At 38.8% G+C, this 21,695-nt stretch overlaps 1 protein-coding gene across 1 annotated transcript in view; it reads right to left on the minus strand.

Moving 5' to 3' along the window:
* Positions 1-4,241: 4,241 nt before the first annotated feature.
* Positions 4,242-21,695, minus strand: part of GCLC (glutamate-cysteine ligase catalytic subunit) — a 46,920-nt gene continuing 29,466 nt past the window's right edge. The window contains exons 4-16 of the mRNA XM_081293938.1: positions 20,304-20,417; positions 18,588-18,646; positions 18,363-18,493; positions 13,619-13,693; positions 13,020-13,136; positions 12,114-12,252; positions 11,571-11,683; positions 10,987-11,079; positions 10,572-10,676; positions 7,348-7,429; positions 7,165-7,268; positions 6,971-7,091; positions 4,242-5,956 (exon numbers count right to left, since the gene is read on the minus strand). Coding sequence (XP_081150064.1) covers positions 5,745-5,956; positions 6,971-7,091; positions 7,165-7,268; positions 7,348-7,429; positions 10,572-10,676; positions 10,987-11,079; positions 11,571-11,683; positions 12,114-12,252; positions 13,020-13,136; positions 13,619-13,693; positions 18,363-18,493; positions 18,588-18,646; positions 20,304-20,417 — 1,465 coding nt within the window. The 3' untranslated portion in view covers positions 4,242-5,744. The remainder of the gene's footprint in view (positions 5,957-6,970; positions 7,092-7,164; positions 7,269-7,347; positions 7,430-10,571; positions 10,677-10,986; positions 11,080-11,570; positions 11,684-12,113; positions 12,253-13,019; positions 13,137-13,618; positions 13,694-18,362; positions 18,494-18,587; positions 18,647-20,303; positions 20,418-21,695) is intronic.

Raw genomic sequence — 21,695 nt, forward strand, 5'->3', positions numbered from 1 at the left:
TGGGGCCCCTTTGGCTGTGGCTCTCAACACTGAGTGTTACAGAAAGACTAGTCATAGTCAGAACTATAACTCAGTATCCTGACTCTAACACATGTTTTTTTTGCAGATTCACTGACCGACTTTCCTATGCACTTAGGGCCAATGACCCTCTTATCCAGTGGGGGTTGCCCAGCTACTGTGATGAACAACTGGAGTTGCTGAAGCTGTTGAGGGGTTGGAGGACACAGGGTCAGGAAGAATGTTCCATGGATGAAGACTGTCTCGGAATAAAAACATTTTAAATAGAAAGTGCAGGCCAAAGATGGAGAGTCAAGGACTTGGCACTTGGGCTACAATAACTTATGCTTGCAGCTAGTGCCACCTTTTGGACATTTTGGTTATGCAAGCAGAAAGATTTCTTTTTTATTTAAAATGGGTTGGTATGGGAGTGTTCCGTCATTTATATCCAAGTGTCCTGAATTTGCCAGGTATCTCTAATCTCTACTTCATCAGAAGGTTAATAGTATTCAAAACACATTTTGGACTAAGTCAATTTTATTTTTTTAGGAAACTCATCAGGACCAGGTTTGAGAGGTCATGTGACAGAAAAAAAAAACACCCACTCACATCAGAAGCTTCTCAAGTTTCATGTTTGCCTCCAGATATCTTAGTTCTCAAATTATCAGTATAATTGATTTTCTCTATCTCTCTTGCATGGTTGGAAGGGTAAACTATTTTAAAGAAAACTGTTAAGACAATGTTATGTTGGGGGACTGATGTTATAGCTCAGCGGTAGAGTGCTCACCTAAACGTGTGAGGCCCTGGGTTCGTTCCTTGGCACCACATAAAAATAAAATAAAGGTATTGTGTCCAACTACAACTAAAAGGTAAATATTTTAAAAAAAAGTTCTGTTGATAGAAAGTTGATGCAGGTTGTTTCATCATTAATACCAGTGTCCTCAGACTCTTAGAGGTAAAAATAAGCTTGCCTGAGATAGTCTATGTACTTGACTTTGACGTGGTCACTCATTCCCTCCTCATTGCAACTCTGCATGGTATTCTCAGATCTTTTACAGATGAAATGGAGACAGAGGATAGTTCTGTAAATTGCGTGAAGTCACACAGCTACTACGTGAAAATATTAGGATTTGAACTACATTTTAGTTCTCTATTCTTACTTACTTGCCAAAAATACTTTTGTCCTATCTGAACCCAGTCCTGAAAAGCTTCCTGTGAATTTCAGAACCTGACAATTTTGATGGAGATTCTTAGCTCTTCAACTGCTTTCACCAAAGATACTATAATAAATGCATAATATATTCAAGGAGTGTAAAAAAAGCACTTATTCAACACACAACCCACAGGCAGAGAACAAGTTTTCTCTCATTTTCTTTTTTGCTTTTCTCCTTTTTGGGGGATTGGGGTAACTGGGGATTAACTCAGGGGTACTTGACTACTGAGCCACATCCCCAGCCCTATTTTGTATTTTATTTAGAGACAGAGTCTCAGTGAGTTGCTTAGCACTTGCTTTTGATGAGGCTGGCTTTGAACTTGCAATCCTCCTGTCTCAGCCTCCGGAGCCGAGCCACTGAGCCTGGCTTTCACGTCCTTTCTTTTTACTCACTTTTTTTGTTTGAGGTGTAGCGAACTAATAAAAATGTGTCAAGTGCCCCATCTTAAGTGAACAGCTCAGTGATTTTGAAGCCTACCATGACTCATCACTGAGATTAAGAAATAAAACATGTCTAGCAGCCCAGTTTCTGCCTCTAGTCAGTACTTGCTCACTGCTGTTCAGAGGTGATCACTAGTAGGACTTCAACATCACTTGGCATTCTCTTCATGAACTTGTTAATGCAGCACACAGCACACATTCCTCTGCCTCTGGCTTCCTTCACTCAACACATCCTTGCCTGGCAGTTCCTTTGTATCACTGTTCTGTCCTTCATTGTTCTTTTTCAATCTATCTTGCGTAGTTAGCTTTGTTTCATTTTACGGACTGTTTAGTGTTAAAAGTGTTAAAAGAGGGCCTGGGGATTATCCAGTCTATTTTAGCCTCTGCTTACTGAGAAAGCAACAATCCAAGGAGTGTATCTTTTCCAGCCAAAGGTCACCCACCAAAGTCTCAATTTTAGCTCACTTCTTACCAATTCGTTTGGTTTGTGTATCCCTAAAGTTCCTAGGTTGAAGCCTGCTTTAGTCAGCTTTTGCATTGCCGTGACCAAAAAGACCTGAGGAAAAGCTTATTGGGGTTTATAGCTTTGGAGATCTCAGTCCATAGATGGCTGTCGCCACTGCTCTGGGCCCAAAGTGAGGCAGCACATCATGGGGGAAGGCCCCCGACGGAGGGAAGCTGCTCAGCTCATGGCAGGGCCATGAAGCAGAGAGAAAAGGGGAATGAAAGAAGCACAGGGAAGATGCATCTTTCCAGAGCATGCCCCCAGTTATGCACCTCCTCCAGCCATGCCTTGCCTGTCCTCAGTTGCCACCCAGTCAGCCCAATCAAACTAGAATGGACTAATTAGGTTACTGCTCCCATAATCTAACCAATTTGCCTTGGAATATTCCTGCATTAACATGTTCAAAAGACAACAAAGCCTAACTTCAATGTGAAGGCATTTGGAGTGGGGGAGGGCCTTTGGGAGGTGATTAGTTCATGTGGGTGGAGCCCTCAAAAACGGGATTAGTTCCCTTATCAGAGACACAGAGATGACCAGGATACTGTACAAAGGCAGCAAATCAGGAAGAGTCCTTACCAGGAACAAATTTGGTCATTACTGATCTTGGACTTCCAGCCTTCAAAACCATGGGAAATATATGTCTGTTGTTTAAGTCACTCAGTCCACAGAATTCTGTTCGAGCACTCTGAGATATTCTTCCCACTTGTACTTTTCCAAGTATTACTTGGCATATATTCCCAAAGTGTTTATAGGGAAAATTAAATATTTACATAAAAGCAATTTAGAGAGAGCAATTGGTAGAACTCATGGCTCATCTTCATGGAGTGTGGGAGCCTTAACCTCAATGGAAAAACTCATCAGGATCTCTGAAAACAGGCAACTAAGGGTCTCTCATCTAACTGTACCTTGAAAGGCTCTAACATCACAGACCCACTTCCCTCCTGCTTCCTTCCCTCATGTCATTGCCACAAGAAGCTTGAAAGCTAATTCTACCTTTTCTGTTTGCAAGGTTTCAGGTCCTAGAGAAAGCTCCCAAATCCTCAGAGACATGGTCTAACCTGCACCATGTCCCAGACTTCTCCATCTCTTGGTTTTTATATCAACTCCATTTATGAACAGAAGGGCTTACAAGCAGTCTCAGAGATGGGGCTGGATGACAGAAGCATCAAGGACCAGGGGGAACCTCTTACCAATGCAGGAGAGTGAGCAGCAGGAAGCCAGATTTTGGGTTGTTAGAAGCAGTCTTACATAACAGTGTGTTCAAAGTGAGGGTCTGAGAGTCTGGGCTCAACAACGGGTATCTCTACCAAGGGGAAAATACCTTTTATTTCAACATTCATAATTCTGAGTCCTCAGCTATGTTCATATGGCAAAGTTCATAAAAGTTGGAGGGCTTGGTTGACTTCCTCTTGGGGAAAGAGCAGTATTCCGTGGTTTAAAATTTAGTAAGAAAGAGAAAAATCTAGACATATCCCATTAGAATTAAAGGCAATTATAGGAGATGTTAAATACATCTAAGAACTTTGGTACAAAAAGTACCAAATCCTTGTTATTCTTGAGGCCCACAGACAGACCAGCAGCTGTCAGTATTACCGGAAGCTTGTTAGAAATGCAGAGATGAGAAACACAGGCCCCTCCCCAGACTCACTGAGCAGAGTAAGACCCCCAAGAGCTTCATAGGCAGATTAATTTGATAAGCACTGCCCTAGGATCCTTCAGATAAAGAAGTTCAGAGCTCTGGAAGTGTACTGCCTTAGGGGAAGCACATTATTCCGTGAACTGTGTGTGTGAATGGTGGCAGGATGGCTGGAGATATTGATTCAAAGACATGGGCTGGGAACAGCTCTCTGTAGCACTTGCTGATTCTCAGTCTGTCTCCAGTTTCAATTAGCAAGTGCATACAACATCCTGAGCACTCAATGTTCCCCATGTCACCATGGACCCAGTGCAGAGGTGAAAGAAAAATTCACTTCAGTGTATCAGCCACACTTCAAGGCGTTTTCCTCTCAGCAGCGGTGGGCATCTGCTTGTCTTTATTACTATGTTTCCTTCTAACTCATCTGAAGATTGCTACGATGAAAAAACAATTTCATGGAATCTGGGCTAATTAAAGAAAACAAAAATCTCTACTGCTATCTATAGTTGTACAACTCACATACATTCAAGAGTTCTTCTGAATGCTAATTTCATTCTTTTATTTCCTCATACCACAAACATTTTAGTTTATCAGCCTTTTTACAACTTGATTTATACAAGTGAATAGCAAAGGAAAAACATTCTTTCATCCTCTAAAATACATGTATGAAATATATAACAGACCCTAGTATTTAAACATAAAGTTTTAGCTGAAGCAGCTTTATTGCAATCTCTTAAAATTAGCTTTACACTTTAAATATCTGTGCCTGTAAGGTTTTGCATAATCTATAATTTAACAGTTATTTCTGAAGCTGTTCAGACTTTTGATAAACTGGGGGAAAAATACCAACAAAACTTCAACAAAAAGCTATAACAAAAATTATCAGAAACTTAAATTATTTACAATTAAACATTTAGGGTCCTGATTCACAAAACTTAGTGCATTTCATGATTTATTTATGAGTTTTATAAAGATAAGCAATATGTATTTACCCTAACCCCAGGTAAATTCTGGAGCAATCAGCTTTTAGAAGAAAATTCATCACTATGCTTACTGAAAACCAGAGAAAGAATAACAAAACCAAACTTCACCAACTGCAATTGATTTGAAATTTAAGCAAAGAGCAGCTATCAGAACATCAGGCCAACAAACAGAAGAGCTGATGCTGCTTTTGACAGACTGCCTGTGTACAGGATGACAAATGAGCCCCTCGCCTTTTTAGTTCAAAAACAAACAAACAAAAAACACCACCCAAAATCTACATAGGAACTCTGGGCAACAGTCTCCCTTCCTCCAACAGCATTGTCTCTCAACTTAATGCCTGAGTCAGCAAATTTAAAACAACAAAGGAGGAAAGTTTCTTTACATAGCCTCCAGAGTTCAATGGGTCCTATCAGTGGGGAAAGCCTGGGGTAAGGTGGTCAGCTGCATCATAAATGAGGTGCCAGGAATCCAAGATCACCATTGGGTGCCTTAATGGATTCCAGCAATTTTATGTACATACAAAGAAGACTTTAAAAAAAGAAAAGTGTAAAGTAAAGTTATGAATCTTGGTGAATCAGGTCCCAGGTAGTCTTTAAAGGAACATTTACAGTAAACATTTTAAACTCTGGAATGTATTGTACAATTATCAGCACATTACATTTAGAAAACTGCTTAGACAGTATTTGCTCCAGAGTAAGAATTCAAAAATGTACAAGCCAATTCACAATGACTTTAGATACAATGTTATTAAAATACATTGTTAATCATAAAAATACTTTACTATGTACATGTACACTGTATAAACTCTATATTTACCTACTGAAGGAAGTCTCTAAATCAATTTCTGGCCCAGGCAACACTGCAGTTTTATCACTTGGTCTTCATACCATACACATAGGCTGAGAGTCAGTGTCCCTGCAGTCAGTCCTTCAATCAAACAGTAATGCATTTCTCTTTCTGCAGGAAGTTTAGTTGGAAGAGTCAGTTTTACTTCCACTGTATTTTACTTTCCTAAATGCTGGTCCTAGTAACTCTGGGCATTCACATAATTCATTTGCAATTTGGTTACACTTCAAAATAAGGCTATAGTTCATTTCATCAGTTATTACGCTATCTTGCTTGTAGTCAGGATGGTGTGCTATAAATTCTCTCATCCATTTAGCAACCGTCATCAGTTCACCTGGAAAAAAATTTAGGATAACATAAAACACATATTTTAAAAAATATGTTGATATTTAGTGGCCAGCATAAACATGATTCTGTAAAAATAGGACCTGTCAGTATAGCCACCTGGCAGGGGCTGGGAAGAACATGTCTGTCATAGTGTTTAAAGAATTCCTCCAGGGGAAGAATTTTAGGGTGCAGACGGCAATGAGAACATCTACATCAAGTTTCTATGGTACCTGTTAGATGTTACCCACATGCCAACATTGCCAGCTATTAAGGGACAGGAGCCAGCACAAGACCATGTGTCCTCCCACTCGGCCAGAGGGTTAAGACTACATATGCCGCTGTCATGAGATGCCTCAGAGGACTGAAGGGTCCCTAGAGTAAACTTTGATCAAAGAGGTGGAGAGAATAAAAGACTAGTAAGCACAGTGAATTAAGAGGGAAACTGACAGATACACCATTTTGGGGAGGGCTGATACCGGCTTCTACAGATGATCCTTTCTTGTGACCACAGAAGTAAAACACACATGCCATTATAAGTACTACTGTTACTTTCATGAACAGCTGGAGGCTCTCCACTATCAGGCACTGCAAATGCGATCTCCTTGAAGCTAACCAGGAAAGAGCATCCTGAGGATGCTTATTGTACAGAAGAAGGCTGAAGAACATCTTAGCTGTGCAGCTCATTTAACCTACAAAGTTACTTAGTCCTATAGAAGAGCCCGAGACGATACACAACGCACACAGTTGGACATAAATGACAAACAGGCAGTCCAGATAATGTATCTTCAGATACTCTGCTATTTTTACAAGCAGTAAAAAAACAATAACCAACTCTTCTCATTTAAACTATTAATTGCCAGAGATTATAAGGCATATCCAATTGCAGAGTTGTTAAAATGTGAAAAAGTGTGCATGGATAAGATGTAGTCTACTTTAAAGGGTACTTTCAGGAATCTAATAATGTAAGAGTCTGTTCTATCTACATTATGAGAATAAGAAAAAGAAAAGGAAGTTACTATACCAGATGCTCTCTTCTTAATTAGCTTTAAGTAGTTCAGAATACTACATCTGGTATCCACATCCACTTCCATGTTTTCAAGATAAGAGTTCAGAATCGGTATGAGTCCAGGAAACACACCTTCCTACAAGAAGCAAGACACACTATGAATGCCCAGCCAGCTGGTAACATAGCAAGGGGCACTGAGGGAACCTTACCTTCCCATTGATGATGGTGTCTATGCTCATGAGGGTGTACTCCTCTGTAGCCGGCTCCGAGGTGCTCTGGGCTTTGCCACACCCGTCCACTACAGCATTACCACCTGTGGAGGACAGGGCAGAGAAGCTTTAGTGGCTTGAAACAGCATTAACTGACCTCAGAAATCTGAGAAAATGTAATACCTTTGCAAATATCTTTCCTGAAATAAAACATTCCCTGCAGGACAGCATCTCGTTTCTGTGCTACTTTCATGTTTTCATCAACCTAAGGGAGAAAAGAATCATGTCTAAGTCAAGACACTCTTGACCAAACCTAGAGGTTGTAGAACCTTGCTCTTCCCCATGAGAACTCTACTCTCTAGCCCTTGAGAATACATCTCTCATCTATATGGGGCATGTCACTCACCACCATGCAACAGGTTTGTGCTTTTTAATACAATGGGAGATAACATAGTCACACAGGAAACCTGCATTTTAAAACATCTTTGTGAATGATCATGCCATAAATCTACAGTGCTGAAAAGGCAGGTGGTTGGTTCCCTTTACACAGCAGCTCTCCTAAGGTCCAGTGCAATGAAGGCAGAACAGGACTAGAGTCCAGTTCCCCTGACCTCCAATGCAGTGCTCTCTATTCTCTGCCCTGGGGTTTTGTTGCTTCACTTGAGTAAGGAGAGTGAAAGGGTCAACAGGCTGTCAGACTTGGGATAAGTTTATGGCCCTCCAAGGGCAGAGGGTCACTGGGCTATTTGCCAACCTGGTGGCTCTGACCACATAGACTCATTCATGAGGCTGAAAATATCCTATTTATTTGTGAATTCTAAATTTCTCCAGTGACTTTTTAAGACCCTTCAAGCAGACCTTTTAAAGCTTCTTAGTGTTTCCCTTATTTTCTATAATGCTATCTTATATGAAACCTTAATATAAAAATAGACACAAGTTAGAGGGCCAGGGTGAAGCAGGATGGTTGGTACAATCTGTATTGATTCTTTGCATTCTCCCATGTTAACTATGGGAGAGGGGACCTGTTACTGTCTTGTTATTTTTAAGTCACACAGCACCTTTTGAATAAACTAGACACTTCTAGGAGCATGTTCACATATGTCTCAAATTCCACTATAGCTCCCTCTAAGGTTTTCATTTCTAATGATATTTGTTTTTTTTCCTTAGTCTTGACAAAAGTTCATATGGACCATTGGTTTTAATTTGTTTTCATAAATTCCTGTTTAAAAGTATATTTTGCAATTGCTCAGCAAGCTAGTCCTGTCCATCAGTGAGGACACAGTGACAAGGTGCAAGCTAAGAAGCAGAGTGAACTCTCACCAGACCCTGAATCGCCTGGTGATCTTAAACTTCCTAGCCCTGAGAACAGTGAAAAATAAATTTCTATCTTTTATGGTTGTAGCAGCCCTAACAGACTAAGACTCAATAAGACTTCTGGTATGCTTTTAGTCTTAAATTAACCCATGAAGTTTTGCTAGAATCCCCTGGAATACAAAGAAAATTTGGGTGGGAGAGAATTCAATAGTCATAATTCTTTACTGCTCAGGATTCTGGACTTCTTTCCATCTCTTCTAGCATTTAATGCTAAAAGGAGAAGTCATATCTGTTATTTTTCCTCCTTGGCAGGTATCCTAATTTTCTCTTCTGTCTGGACAGATGATATTCTCCTTGAGATCCAGAAATTCCCATATTTGGGTTCTTCTTTAAATATCTCTGTCCCACTGATGCAGTGGTTCATGTCTATAATCCAAGCTACTTAAGAGACCGAGGAAGTTTGGATCTCAAGTTTGAGGCCAGCATGGAAATGTAGCAAGACCCCGTCTTGAAATAAGATAAAAAGGGGCTAGGGCTATGGATATGCCTCAGAGGTAGAATGCTCCTGGGTTTAACCTCAAGTACCACCCCCCACCCCCAAATCTCATTCTTATGGACTCCTATATTAAGGAAAAGCTCTGTCCATTATTTCCTTGATTACTGTTATCTCACATCTCTTCTATATAAACCATTCTCTTCTTCTAAATTATTAGACAAAACACTGATACTTTCTAGTGCAATTCTCCATGATTCAGTTATTCCACAATTTCAAGAATTTGGTCTCTGAAGTCATTAACTGTCCCTAGCAACCCACCTGCTTTACTGGAGAGCACACTGAGTTTTAAAAGTGTTTGTGTGGAACTTTTATGGTTCAAATACTCTTTGGTCCATAGATCTTATTTATTTTGTGGATTTCATCTGTGCTCAGAAATCAACCCTTTCCATAGAATTTTCTGAATACAATAACCAGAATTTCCTTATGAACTCTTTCCAGTTTCTTAAATTAACTGTTTCATTGAGGACAGTATCACTGCAGGCCTGGCTGGACCTTCTCATTAGGATGCTGATGGTTCTCAACTTTCTATTGGCTTTCAGACATCTACTCATATTAATAAACAGCTTAGGCTAGTAGCTGACATGGATTCTCCCTTGGAGGACTCTTGACTTCCCCAACACATACACCAATAAGGGCAACATGGGCACACAGAACTCTAGAGGGTACCTCTTGCCTGGGTATGATGCACAGGCACAGACAGGCTAACAGCCAGAGTGTATGTGAGAGGGGACAGGTGTAAGCTGGCAAGCCCCTTTTGGGAGGACCAGAGAGAAAGGTTTTCCTGGGGCAAAGGCTGGAGCTGAATAGCCTCATGCTTTCCTCTATGTCTGTGGTGACAGGCATCGTTGCTGTTTCTGGGCATGGGCCCAGAAACACAAGACCTCAACTTCCTTAGCAGCTGCCCCCGGACACATGGCTTTCCTGCCTCACAGCTTCCAAGGCTCTGCTAGAAAACTTCCTCCAAGAAGCTCTTTCTTTGGTCATTGCTGTCTTGGGGCTGATTAACTCCAGTTTATTTTTCTGATAGTCCAATGTCATCTACATACTCCAGACAAGTTTGATTCAATTGAGGAAAACCTTTCCTGCATTCTAACAGCTACTCTTTCCCTTCCTATCCTAATTTTAACATTGTCATACAAATGGGGTTCTTGGGTAGATAAAACCAATTTCTAGAGCTGCCTCCAGTCATTGTCATGAATGGAAACCTCTAGAAATAAGGCTTAAGAATTGTAATGCAAAAAAAAAAAAAAAGAGCTCATGTATAATGGCATAATTTGGCGTGAACATACTTTATATACAGAGTTATAAAAAATTGTGCTATGAATGGATAATTATGAATGTAATGCATTCCACTATTGTCATGTATGTAAGAAATAAAAATAAAAAAGATAAAGAAAAGAAATAAGGCTTAGGTTTAAAAGGAAATGAAAAGGGCATTTTATCCTGAAGAGTAAGGCTGGAAATACATGGTATAAATAAATGAGTAAATACAAGTGCAAGTATCTACATCCAGGACTATAATAAACTACATCCTTACCTTTGACAGTGGAATTAGAAAATCCAATTTGTATGATAGGATCACCCTGGTGAGCAGGACCACAAACACCACATAGGCAGAGTTCTCAAAGTCTGTTAACTGCACCTAGACAAACAGAAGCCCAGAGATGTTAAGAGACCAACAACCCAGCTCTGGTCTTCCTTCTCTCTAGTACCTCTTCAGACTACAATATTCCCAAGCCACCCATCCCTCCCCATCTAGGGCTAGAAACTCCTTGCCCACATCTATGCTCAGAAATCAACCTTCCTTAGCATTTGGACTGACTTTTAACAGACACATTCTCAATTTCTATTGCCTTATAAGAAACTTAAGAGCCTATGGCAAGAGTACCAGAAGAGTGAAAAGCAGTCAGAAGAGAGCTTAGGGTCAGTTCCTGCCGATGCATGTGTCTCACCTCCATGGGTCGGAATTCTACTCTCCATCCAATGTCTGAGTTTGGAGGAGGGGGCTTAAATCTCATTGTCTGCCAATTTGTGGACTGAATATTCTAAAATAAAAAAAGTAGAGGATAAAATCAACTTTCTGCAGTCAGGGGAACATTATAATAATTTGGTATTTAAGTAGGGAAGAAAATTATTCATTGTCTATGTCAAATAGTTTCAATTTACAAATACAAAAACGACAATTTAAGATTTTACTGAGTGTGACCTGTTAGGAAACCAAACAGCAGGTGTTTAGTAAAAGTCAGTGATGTCTGCAGCACTGAAGTAATGGACCAGGTTACTTTTTGTGGAGTATGTTTGAATTTTTTTATCACTAGGCAAAAAAAGAGAAAATACCAAACAAAAATGTATGATCAGAGGATAACTGTGATTGATTTTATTTTCATAAAGTAAGAATACTTAAAACCAATTAATTTTTCTTGGTTGTTCACTATACTAGGTAACAAAAGGCATATGAGATTTCTATTGTCACCAATTTCTCATAGCTAAGAAAACTGCCTCTTGAAGGGAAATACATTTAAAAAAGAGGTGATACCTCAAAATGGTCAGACTCATTGGCATCATCCAGATGTATTTTCTCCTCAAACAGAGTCAGTGGGTCTCTAATAAAGAGATGGGCAACATGTTGGGCCAGGAGATGATCAATGCCTGCAAAGACAGAGCACACAGGGCTAACTGCAAAGCATGAGACACCACTTGTTCTAAGTCCACAGTATGAAGAAGGGGTGCTAGAAGTTTAGGAAATGGCTGGATTGTTCAGAATTCTCACCTGGCCCAGGATTTTATCCTATGGACACTGGAGAAGAGTCAGAGATTTATTCATTACTTACACAATGCCTGCTGGGGCACTGGTGTGGACCTAGATACAGAGCTCCAAAGTAAGTTCCTTTTGCTAAAAGTCAAGAAGATCTCACAAGTATTTGGAACTTGAAACTTTAGGAACAAGCAGCCTCATAAGAAAAGTTAGAGACTTCACACTAAAAATAGAAACCAGACCACGAGTCAGAAAAGAAGTTTAAAAGTGCTTTGAAGACAAAAGGCGTACAATCAAACCTAGAAAAACAGAAGGAACACTCACCTTCCTGAAGCAGTTGCTGGTAAATTTCTTTATCTATGGTCAAGTCGATGTCATTGTACTTCTCACCACACTTAGATAAGTAGCTGTCTATTGAATCATATCGGGATTTACTAATCCTATAATTATTCTTCTTCAGTGGCTAAAATATAAGAAGTATGAATGAATGCCACAAAAAATTAACAAACTAATTATATAAAAATATACTTTATACATAACAAAATATAAAATGTTTACTTCTATTTAGACAGCATATTTAATAATTTGTGATAATTATATAAAGACCACAGCAGAACAGCCTGGTTGAAAACATCAAAATCATTGGGGCAGGGTGGGGGGGGGGGCTTCTTTGAAAACACCCTTGTTCTCATCCCAGGTCCCAGTCCTGGAGATTCCCATTTACTCAGTCGAAGAGGAACCTGAGTACCTATTTTTAAAGATCTTCATAGGTGTTTGTGGAGCACACTCTTGTTTGGAGTGATGCAGTGTTATAGTTCAACATGCAAACAAGAAGTACTAACCTATGTTTACCAGGAAATGTCTGACCCTGTACATGGAAAAACCATCTCTGACAGCAAACTACTCTTCCACAGAGGAGAGCATCTTATATGAAGCATTCCAAAGCCTTTTGGTAAAAGTAGTCGCTGATCAGCAATGACTTCCAAAATGTACTATTTTTTTTTAAGTCAAAACAAACCCAGATTTTAACAAATGATAAAAGCTGACTCCCCAAACCAAATCACTTCCCCATATATTTACCCCAAAACAAAGATGGTATATTTCTTCCTATGTGTGACCCTAATCCACTCAAGATAAAAATGTAAGAGAGATTTCAAAATTGTAAGTGGTTACAATAACCCATTTTACCTGCTTGATTTAAAAGAGCTATGAAGGAAAAATCATTCCCACCTCCAGTCCTCTCTCCTCTCGAGTTCTATCATCTACAGATGCAGAAATCACTCCCCAGCGACAATCAATGTCTGACACATAGCCTCGGTAAAAAGGAGATGCAGCACTCAAAGCCATCTAAAAACAAACAGAAGTCAGCTCCTGCAGGTTCAATGTATCATTTACATTGAAAAAAGCCCCATGCACTCATTTTCTGATCAAAAAGACCAGTTTATGTAATCCACAGTGAGTTCTACCATATGCATCTAAGCCTGGTTTTTCATAAGTGAAAATACCAGGAACAACCCAAGTCTTTGGATTCATTTAAATTATCCTCTATATAACATGAGGGCACAATGGGAGAGGGAGAATGTTAAATAAATGTCAAGTTTAATGTCAAGTTTGAGAGTGGCCAAACACATGTTTTACTAGGAAAAGAAAGAGTCTACAATTTAGACTATCCATTAGCTTTACATCTACATACTATTTAAATTAGTTCATTTCTCAATGAAGTCTTAACTGGACTTAAATAGTATGCTATCAGCAAATTCTGCACATGTGGTCTTATTTTATACAAAGTTATATACAAAGTTATAAAATAAGATATACTTTCTACTTACAACAATTGGACAGATAGTGGCCAACTGATCATAAAGGTATCTTGCCTCAGATATGCTGCAGGCTTGGAATGTCACCTGTGAAGAATGCAAGTTATTAACAACAATTAAAAAATCCCCAGCGTTCTTCCCAAGCAGTAAAGTCTGAGAAGGAAGATGGCTGGAGAAAATGACAATGTTTAATGCAGGAGTTTTGTTTCAATGCTGTCTTGGGTGAATTTAACTAGAAAATGGTATTTAATCATCTTCTGTTGTATATGGACAACTCATAAACAACCATGTTCCTAAGTGAAACAGACTAAGAAGTTAGGAAGAGAAATCAGACACAGGCAGCATGGTGAAGTTCAGCAAGGCATTTCCTCTTCTGGATTGTTTCCTTCTATAGGTTTCCCATCACTGCAGTTAGCAGAGGGCTTATTGAAATTTTGATATAAAAGGGATTTGAAGATGCTAAAGAATATCTTCAAAAGTACACAGGTAGCAGGAAAAAGAAGGTTTGAAAGTGGGCAAGACTAGAAAGAAGGGAAAGCAGTTAAAACCCTAGAGCTGACACTGAAGAATCAGTAGGGCTAGGGGAAGGTTGGCAAAGGAGTGACAAATCAAAGCAACAGGCTCTGGTGACCATGGTACAGTGATGAGAAGACTCAGGTTTTCGTTGAGGTGTTTTTAGGACATATAAGAAAAGTTTACAGAGAAGGGAGTGCGTAATGACATGATTAGCTTATAGAGGCCCTATAAGGGGCTAGGTCTCCAGGGATGTTGTCCAGGGGAGAAATCAGAGCTGAAGAAATACTTGGGGAGCAGGGTCAGACCATGTCCTGAAGATAGGGAGACCCATGTGAAGGATAAGCAGGACACTGAAAAGTTAGAGAAAAAGATCACACAATTGGTGAGCACAAATCCTCTAAAATAATCACCCAAAGGAAGCCAAAACATGTCCTGCCTTCTTCCATGGGAAAGGGTGGTGGTCATGAGAATTGTGTTTCTATTAATATATTTTTCACTGCAAATTTGGAACTGCTTTATTTTTTTTCCACTACTGTTATTAAGTAATGACAGCTTAAGTTCAGTGTTGGTGCAGAAAATAATTTAGATGCTTAAGAGCTGAAATACAGCAGCTAAATGGTTTATGTTTACAATCTCAACCCATTAATTCCAACAATTTCAGCTATGTCCCAACTTTGCATTGTAAGAGCAGAAAACTTTTGTGGGAGACTCACAAGTATACCTGCTAAATTATAATTGAATTTTATGTCAGTATGGTAACTACAAAAATAATTTAAAACAATTTATATGTCTTGACTTTCCTATAATTCCTATGTCAATGCTCAAATTGGTACATTAGTTCCATTAAAAGGCAATGATAATTAACCAGCCATTACAGATTAATTCAACATGGAGAAGTGCTGTGTTAATAACATCAAGGAGTTTCAAAGGTTAAAATAAAGATAAAGGGGGACTGACAGTTGGGTCACTGACAACCAAAGCAAGGAAAGTTTCTGCAAATTAGAAACTGAGAAATTAACTTGTGTGTGGTGAGCATTAAACATGAAGAAAATGATGATAAAGTATTCGTGTATTTGTTTGCTGTGACCACATCACTTAAATATAAGCACCAGGAGGGATCTGTCTTGCCCTAATAGTCCAAGTATGTTGGGATACCAAGTATGTTGGGACAGTATCTGACACCTACTTACTGCTTTAAAAATATTTATTAAATTAACAAGAGTACTGAGAAGGAAAGAGCTGCTAAAGAGAAGACAGGGGCAAAGATAATGTTGAGACACTGGAAAACCATGATTCTAAAGGGCCAAATTTACAAGGGATTGAGATTTTTCAATACCTAAATCTTGAAGTATTTTGGCTAAAGAATTCTGTTGAATATACATCTTTTAGTTTTCTTAGGTCCTTTTCATGATATTTTAGAATGTGTTAGTTACTCTTCTTGATTTTTCAAAGACACTATGATAAATACTTCTCCTTTCCTGTGTTTTGATTGACTACTCTGAGATGGCCTAGGACACCTTAGTAAATCCCTAGGCAAATCTTGAAAAAGCCAACCCTAGAAAAGTCTACTTAAGAAAAGCATCAAATGGAATTTGATAGTTCAGTTTACAACCGTGACTAAGTTATTTTGGTCACTTTAAATACATTTAGTAATGACCTTTCTTACTCTAGAACTGATACAACAAGTTTATCAAATTAAACAGAGCATCATCATAATGATGGTTTTAATGGGGAACAAAAAAAGCTCTTATAACTTAAAAAGGTATGAATATATGAACAGTTTTGGCTTCTGGTGTCATTTTTTTTTTTTTTTTTTTTTTTTTTTTGGTACCAGGGGTGCTTAATCACTGAACCAAATCCTTTTTATATTTTATTTAAAGACATGATCTCACTAATTGCTTAGGACCTCACTATGTTCCTGAGGCTGGCTTTTAAATTTGTGATCTTCCTGTCTCTTTCTTCCTGAGACTACAGGTATGTGAACTACAATTGGCCTTTTGGTGTCCTTGCATCATATAAAGAAGAAACACATGTCACTAGGAAACTGACAAGAGGGGTGACTAAGGAAGAACTGTGAAAAGTAGATGTCAGAAACCTTTTCTAAAATTTTTGAAGCCACATGATTTTCTGAGGCAGAAAAAAAAAAACTATCATAACATGTCAGGAACTTATTAAATGTTTCATAAAAAGCCCAGAAAGTATTAAAAATTTTGCAGTTAAAATGCTTTTTTTTTGTCTTGTACAGTAAGTCTTCCATTAACCTTAAAAAATTATGGTAAGGCTGGGTGTGGTGCCGCATGCCTGCATTCCCAGTGACTTAAGAGGCTGAGGCGAGAAGACTGCAAGTTTGAGGCCAGCCTCAGCAACTTACTGAGGCTCTTCCCAAAATAAAAAAATAAATAGCATGAGTTCAATCCCTAGTTAAAAAAAAAAAAAAAAGAATTAACTTTGAAATTATTTTTTTTTTTTGCTGCTTTACTATAATAAACAATTTTTCTTGTTTCACTTAAGATACAAAAGCAGCAATTTCTGTGGCTATTTGTGGAATCCACCTCACTTGGCACATACTAAACATTATCTGTGTTAATCATTTTTTTGAATGGAGTATTGAAACTGGACATGTCACTGGGAAAAAGGAAAGCTTAATACTAAACTCATGACAAAGCTTAAATTGGATAGACAGCTATATCTTCACACAATGAAAATGTTTATCACCTACCATTAAAGCACATTTATTTGTACAAATATAGTGTTTCAAGGGAAAGAATACACCTTTAGAACTATATCAGAGCAATTGTGCTGTCCTTGGTGGAACACCCTGGTTTATTATTAAACCAAGAAAAGGTAATGGTACTTGGAGAGCACTCACACAATTTTAAAGCCACACACAATAAGTGCCTGAGCTTAATGGCTCTCTTTAGAAATATTTGTAATTAAGATAGGAAAGCAGATATGCAGTTAAAAGTCAAAGGGTCTCTTTTTAAATTAGGTATAACCATTTGTAAGGAAACTTACTGGCCCTTGTTTGTTTAAAAGCTTATGCCACAAATCCTATGCCTTATATGTCAGGAAAAAAGAGAAGGAAAAAAGAAAAAGAAAAAACCTTATGCTTGTCCATGTTAACCATAATCAGCCTGGAGAAAAATGACCTGCACATTCAAGTTGTGTTATACAGCTTTAAAAATAAACAAGCTGGAGGTATTTGGGCAAGAAGACACGAGATGTGCTGAGGTAAGAAGAAAGCTGGGTTTCTTGGTCTCTGTGCTGACAGCCATTAGGTTTCGCACTACTGCAGACCCCTAAAGACTCTCTAATCAGCTGAAGTAATTACAACTGGAGAAAAATCTGCTTGGGCAACAAACACTGAATGAAATTTGAAATTCTCAATTTGAAAATTCATGCTTTATATAACTTTTTACTCTTGCTGTAATATGATTTTAGTCAAATTAAAGCTAAAATCAAGTATTTATTAATAAAACAATGAAATAAAACAGAGTGAGACCAAAAGGGCCTTAACATAAACCCTTCTTTCAACTGAAAACAAAAAAACTGAGGAGAAACGAAGGGAGTCACCCAGATACCTGCACAGCAAGAGCCAACAAGTGACTGCAAAACCATGTGTGACAGGCCCTGTGCTCTCCCTCCCTGGGTCCAGAGTGACTTGAGCACAATCACTGCCAGGGGCATCAGTGACTCAATCAGATCCAGGAAAATTTTTAAATGAGTAAACGAAGAAGGGCTATTTTACCTCCTGTGTAACTTAGCCAGGGCAAGGCAAACACAGGCTGATAAATAGTTATTCATTTATACTACTGGGTGGCTTTGTATGAATACAAAAATTTCAATTTCAAACAGTCTTTCCCTTGGATCACAAATTCACTGGAGTAGTTATATCCCAGCTCATTTTCAGAAATAATAGATTTGAGGTTAACAACCTCACCACTCTGCCATTAGGTGGCAGTAAAAATCAGACATATAAAGAGAATGCAGACAATGATCAGAGATGCTCTACGTTTTAACACTATATACCTTTGTGATGAACTGTAGACTCCGGAATTCTTGGTCAAAAATTTAAATGAATTTACTAAAACAATCAATACTTTCTAGAAAGGCATACCAGCTGCTATTTCAATCTAGTTAAAATGTGATTTTTAAAACAGGAGACATGCATATATAAAGAAAATAAGTAAATAAGTAATGGGTGAGGACACTTTGCCTCTCCATAGATTTGAAACAATACCTGAAGACAGCAATTTCCCATCCCAAATCCCATGGCATCCATGTAAATATGATCTGGCTTGGAAGCCTTTGCTGCCTCATCATCTGGAAATGTTTCTATGAATGGAGATGGTGTGTTCTTGTCCTTAAATACTGTATTATTAATTAGGGGAGAAAAAAAGGAAATGGTGAGAATCAAGGATTAAAGAGGTCTCTTTCCCACACCACCTCCTCTCTGTAGACTTACTTGGTACATTGATGACAACCTTTTCTCCTCTCCTATGCCGGATATTTCTTGTTAAGGTACTAAAACAGACAACCAAATGTCATAAATTGGTTACGTAAGCTCCATCATATATAAGAAGAATCTGACCACTAACAACTTGAAAATGGAATAAAATCCTACTTCAAACTAATATTCTAAGATAATCCTACAGAAAATGCATGTGTCAAGATAGTCTAAGGGGACTTTCTGAAAGAAGGTTTTGCATTATATTAACTCCTTGGTTCTTACTTGAGAATGCCATTTTCTCCCCTGCTCAACCCTGTACTTTCAAGGCTTCCAGTTATTCACCAAATCAAGATCAGCTGTTCAAGGTCTGCATGGGCTGATTCACTGTTTCTAACACTTACCACATTAATTACAAAGATTATAGTCAAATTTAAATATTCATTTCCCAAGACATGTCTTGAGCCCCAATGCCTACTCTTCCTCTACCCCAACCTTGAGACCCATGCTGGATGTCTAATCCAGAAGCCACCAGACGCATTAGGGCCACTGAGTACTTAAAATATGACCAGACCTAATTGAACTCATTATGAGAGTAATACACACCAGAGTCTGAACATCTGGTTAAAAAAAAAAAAAAAAGTAAAAGCTCTTCTTAATAATTGAAAAATACCCAATACATGTTGAAATAAGTTTGGATACACTGGTTTAAATAAAATATTTTATAAAATCATGTTCAGCTCTTTTTAATTTTAACATAACTATTAGAAAATCTACAATTACATTTGTAGCTCACAGTATATGCTTCTACTGGAGGTGTTGACTGACTCAGCTAAACACCACCTCTTCCATGAACCCTGCTTTAATCCCCTCAGTCAGAAGCACCCTCTTTTCTCCAAGGGGAATCTCTGATGCTGCCATCTTTCAATACCTGTCACAATCTATTTTTTTTGCAGATTAATATTTTTATGTTCCTTTAAACACATGACAACACTTGAAATTGGAAACTATGTTTATAATATCTGTCTCCCACAAAAGATTCTGCATGTAGCAGATATGGATGCCTGTTAACGGAATGAGCACAGCATCCATGGATCAGTAAACTTTCCTCAGGATACTATCGAGTACTCAAAGATACAAAGCCAAGCTGGTGTAGTCCCTGAAGCAATTTAAAAACCTAAGAATTAAACTCCCAAAGGCAGGATGCTGCTCATTGGTAGAATATGTGCTCAACAGGTGTGAGGCCCTAGGTTCAATTCCCAGTACCACCCCCAACCCCACCCCCACACAGAGTGAAAAATTCAACTACAATGTAACAGAGCTAGAAGTTAGCAGAACCCAAGGAGAAGTGTGACTCATATATGCCAGGTGGTGTACAGGTTTTGCCTTATTGTCGTGGGATACAGAATGAGATAAGTAGATCACAGCTCCTGGTGATCACTTAGAGATGGGAAAGATAGGAATAACTGAAGGAAATATGTCCCCAAATCAGTTTGTTTATAGAACTAGGACTGGAAACAATCTGCTCACTAAAAGAGGACAGTAGCTAAACTTATGCATTTTAAGATGACTTGGAAAATGAACAAATCAAACCTGGATGCAAGAAGCAACACTTATTGGCTTCTGAGGTGTGAGCAGAAGCATGTCTGCTGCCTTCTGTATGACTCAGGAAACAGCTCAAAGCAGATTCCCAGGCTAATACTCAGAGGGGCATTTCAACACAGACATACTCACCTGAAGCGGGGGTGCTTGTTTATCGCTTCATCTGGAAAGAAGAGGGACTTGGAAGCTCCTCCTTCAACTGGGTTGGGTTTGTACTCAGGCAGGGTGAACCCCGGACAGCCTAATCTACAACAAATTGAAAACTAATCAGATGAGAATTAACTGCCTATAGTCTTGCTATAATTTGCATCTGTTAAAAATACTCATTTCTATTATTTTCCTTTATAGGGTCTAGCACAGGTTTTGTGATCCCCAGAGCAATGCCTGAACTACCATACTCCCTGTTCTTCATCACCTTGCTTCAGAACCTGCTTTTGTGATTCCAGCCCGTCAGTGACTTTGAGTCTCTACTCACTCAACATCTATATAATATTTATTTAGGTTTTTCTGAGAACTGATAGCATGGAAGTTACTCTCCTTGGCGATGCTGTTTCTGGTTACAGGTACCCATACCCACCTTCCATGGTGTCCTTCATCAGCTAAACTCACGTTATCTTTTGAGCCTGTACAACACCTGTCCCAACCTCCTGATAGGCTTCATCTGAATCTGGAGGTGATCTCCAGGTTTTCGCTTCTACAGTCTACTCAGGAACCCTTCTAGTTTAGCCAGTGTCTCTGGTGTCCCCATCTACCATCAAGAGTTCACTCTGAAGTCACCCAACATATTATCTTACTTGACCTTAAGAACAACTCTAATTTCAATGTAGAAAAATGAAGCTCCAAATTTGTACCTAAATGTAAAGCTCAAATTCCACCTCACTTGTATTAAGGCTACCAGTTCTTTCCAGTTTGGAACTATAAGGTCAATGTTAAGTGCTATGAGGAAAAAGACTAACAAGATTAGTGAAAGCAAAACAAGGCAGGCTCTTGTCTAGGTTTTAGATCAGTGTAGGAAACTTTTAACTTGAGGGCCAAGACTAGCCCACACCGTATCTTTAACTCCTACCTTTCCTAAGGTACCTGCTGGCTGCCTACATGCAACATATAAGCAACTACTGAAGTGGCTGATCTTATCTGGAAAACAGTTTCCAGTTGTAAGGGATCCTGAGAATTGTGTGTATCACTTGCTGTGAGCCTGCAACTTTAGGAAAAGTCCTTTAGAAGAATAAAATGGCAATCTGGAGGATTTCTTACTAAAAAAATCAGGCAGGGGAAGGCAGAATTGCAATAGGATCCTCAGGCACCAACAGTATTGCCTTCTAGACCAGAGTCTGCCAACAGAATTGTCTGCAATGATGGAAATGTTTAATGCCTGTGCTGTCCAAACCACGGTGGAGATTGCTAGCCACGAGTGCTACTGAGCATTTGAAATGAGGCCAGCATGACATGCCAGTCAGAATTTCATTTTATTTAATTTATTTAAATAGTCACGTGTCTGTTGTTTTGGATTACTGTTCCACACTA

Source organism: Spermophilus citellus (assembly GCF_964194105.1).
Source record: "Spermophilus citellus genome assembly, chromosome: 5".
NCBI lineage: Eukaryota > Metazoa > Chordata > Mammalia > Rodentia > Sciuridae > Spermophilus > Spermophilus citellus.